The sequence below is a fragment of the Triticum urartu genome, chromosome 1A (genome assembly GCF_056163025.1).
Source record: "Triticum urartu cultivar PI428250 chromosome 1A, HENAU_Tu73, whole genome shotgun sequence".
Lineage (NCBI taxonomy): Eukaryota > Viridiplantae > Streptophyta > Magnoliopsida > Poales > Poaceae > Triticum > Triticum urartu.
The window spans coordinates 395,427,481-395,429,137 of NC_141873.1; the positions used below are offsets into that span (position 1 = coordinate 395,427,481).

Genomic DNA, 1,657 nt, shown 5'->3' on the forward strand with positions numbered 1-1,657 from the left:
TTGTGTCTCATGGACTCTGCGATCGGTGCCAAAATGCTTTCTCATCAAGAACATAAGGAAGTAGGCTAAAAGTGTGGGTTGGTTCAGCCTCGGTATCTGCAACCTCAATTTTCCGTGGGTACATCCCCTCCAATACTTCCGTGTAGAGCGGCAGGTCTAGATCGGACGAAACTGGTATTGTGTCAATTATTCGAAGAAGGGTTTCAGCGTTGGCACATGCTTTTAGCATTGGCACATGCAGAAGTCGAATGAGCCAATCTGTTCAGGGTCTTCCAGAATGTGGTAGTAATCTGGACTAGCAGCCCCATGGCTTGAAGGGCAGAGGAGCACGGTAAGTGCATACATTGTGAAAATCCTTTTGAATAAAACTCCATCTAGCCCAGGTTGTGTCAAGTCATCCAGCTCGTTTATGGTCGGGTAGTTTCCTTTGCATTTTGTCTGCTGAGCAATTAGTGATCTAAGTGCTGGGTTTTGCTTCTTCTCTATGCTTCTGCCGCCAAGTGGTATCCCCAGGACCTGGTGTATGAATGACGGTGTGATTGTGAACTTGAACCCATTGGGGAGTTCAATAGCCCTTGAGGGTACATCAAAGTTCGATGCCAGATAATGAACGACACCGCGCGGCAGAGTATCACATTTCAGGTCAAGCAGATGATCCAGGCCCATGCTACGGGCAAGCTGTCTTTGATCTAGCGTTACACGCTGCGCCATCGCCATGAATTTCCGTAGCGAGAGCTTTGTTGCAAAATCCTATTTATTAAGAAAAAAGATCAGCGAGTGTAAGGAATAAAAACATTTCTGTAGTGAAGAAAGTGATCAATTGAGATAAATTATGTAAATGCAAAAATTAGAAGGAACTCACTGCTCTTGCCTGCTCAGCCATGGTTGATATAAATTCTATTGGTTGGATGTATTGAAGAAAGCCAACAATTTCCTTGTTCCCTTCAAGTTATTAGCAACTCCTAATGCCAGAATCTGAAATCTGAGACGAGATTATTCATGATTATGTGAAACTATGAAAAGACAGAACTCAAAAGGAAGTAATTAAAAAAAAGTGATGTGACATTTGGTGTAAAAAATTTGAAAAGACCATGCTTAGCATCTTTAGAACATGCATGAAAAGTTAACAAAAAAAGTGGTGTCAACGTCCGCCTCGACTCGCATTGCCCTAAGATAGACAGGGTGGCAGTGGTGTCACGTGCTCGTCTTGGCGTCCATCGTCGCTATCGCGACGACGTCCGCCTCGACTCGCGTTACGGTAAGACAGGGTGGCAGTGGTATCACGTTCTCGTCTCGGCGTCCGTCATCGCTACCGCGACGACGTTCGCCTCGACTCGCGTTACGCTAAGACAGGGCGGCAGTGGTGTCACGTGCTCGTCTCGACGTCCGTCGTCGCTACCGCAACGACGTCCGCCTCGACTCGCATTGCCCTAAGATAGACAGGGTGGCAGTGGTGTCACATGCTCATCTCGGCGTCCATCGTCGCTATCGCGACGACGTCCGCCTCGACTCGCGTTACGGTAAGACAGGGTGGCAGTGGTATCACGTTCTCGTCTCGGCGTCCGTCGTCGCTATCGCGACGACGTCCGCCTCGACTCGCGTTACGCTAAGACAGGGCGGCAGTGGTGTCACGTGCTCGTCTCCGCGTCCGTCGTCG

General features: G+C 48.7%; 1 protein-coding gene across 1 annotated transcript; it reads right to left on the reverse strand.

Moving 5' to 3' along the window:
* Positions 1 to 222: 222 nt before the first annotated feature.
* On the reverse strand, positions 223 to 883 carry LOC147991392 (uncharacterized). Its single transcript, XM_087538649.1, has 2 exons — positions 863 to 883; positions 223 to 750 (listed from the first exon to the last, which is right to left on the reverse strand). The coding sequence occupies exons 1-2, from the start codon at positions 881 to 883 to the stop codon at positions 223 to 225; spliced, it is 549 nt and encodes a 182-aa protein (XP_087394775.1).
* Positions 884 to 1,657: the final 774 nt, after the last annotated feature.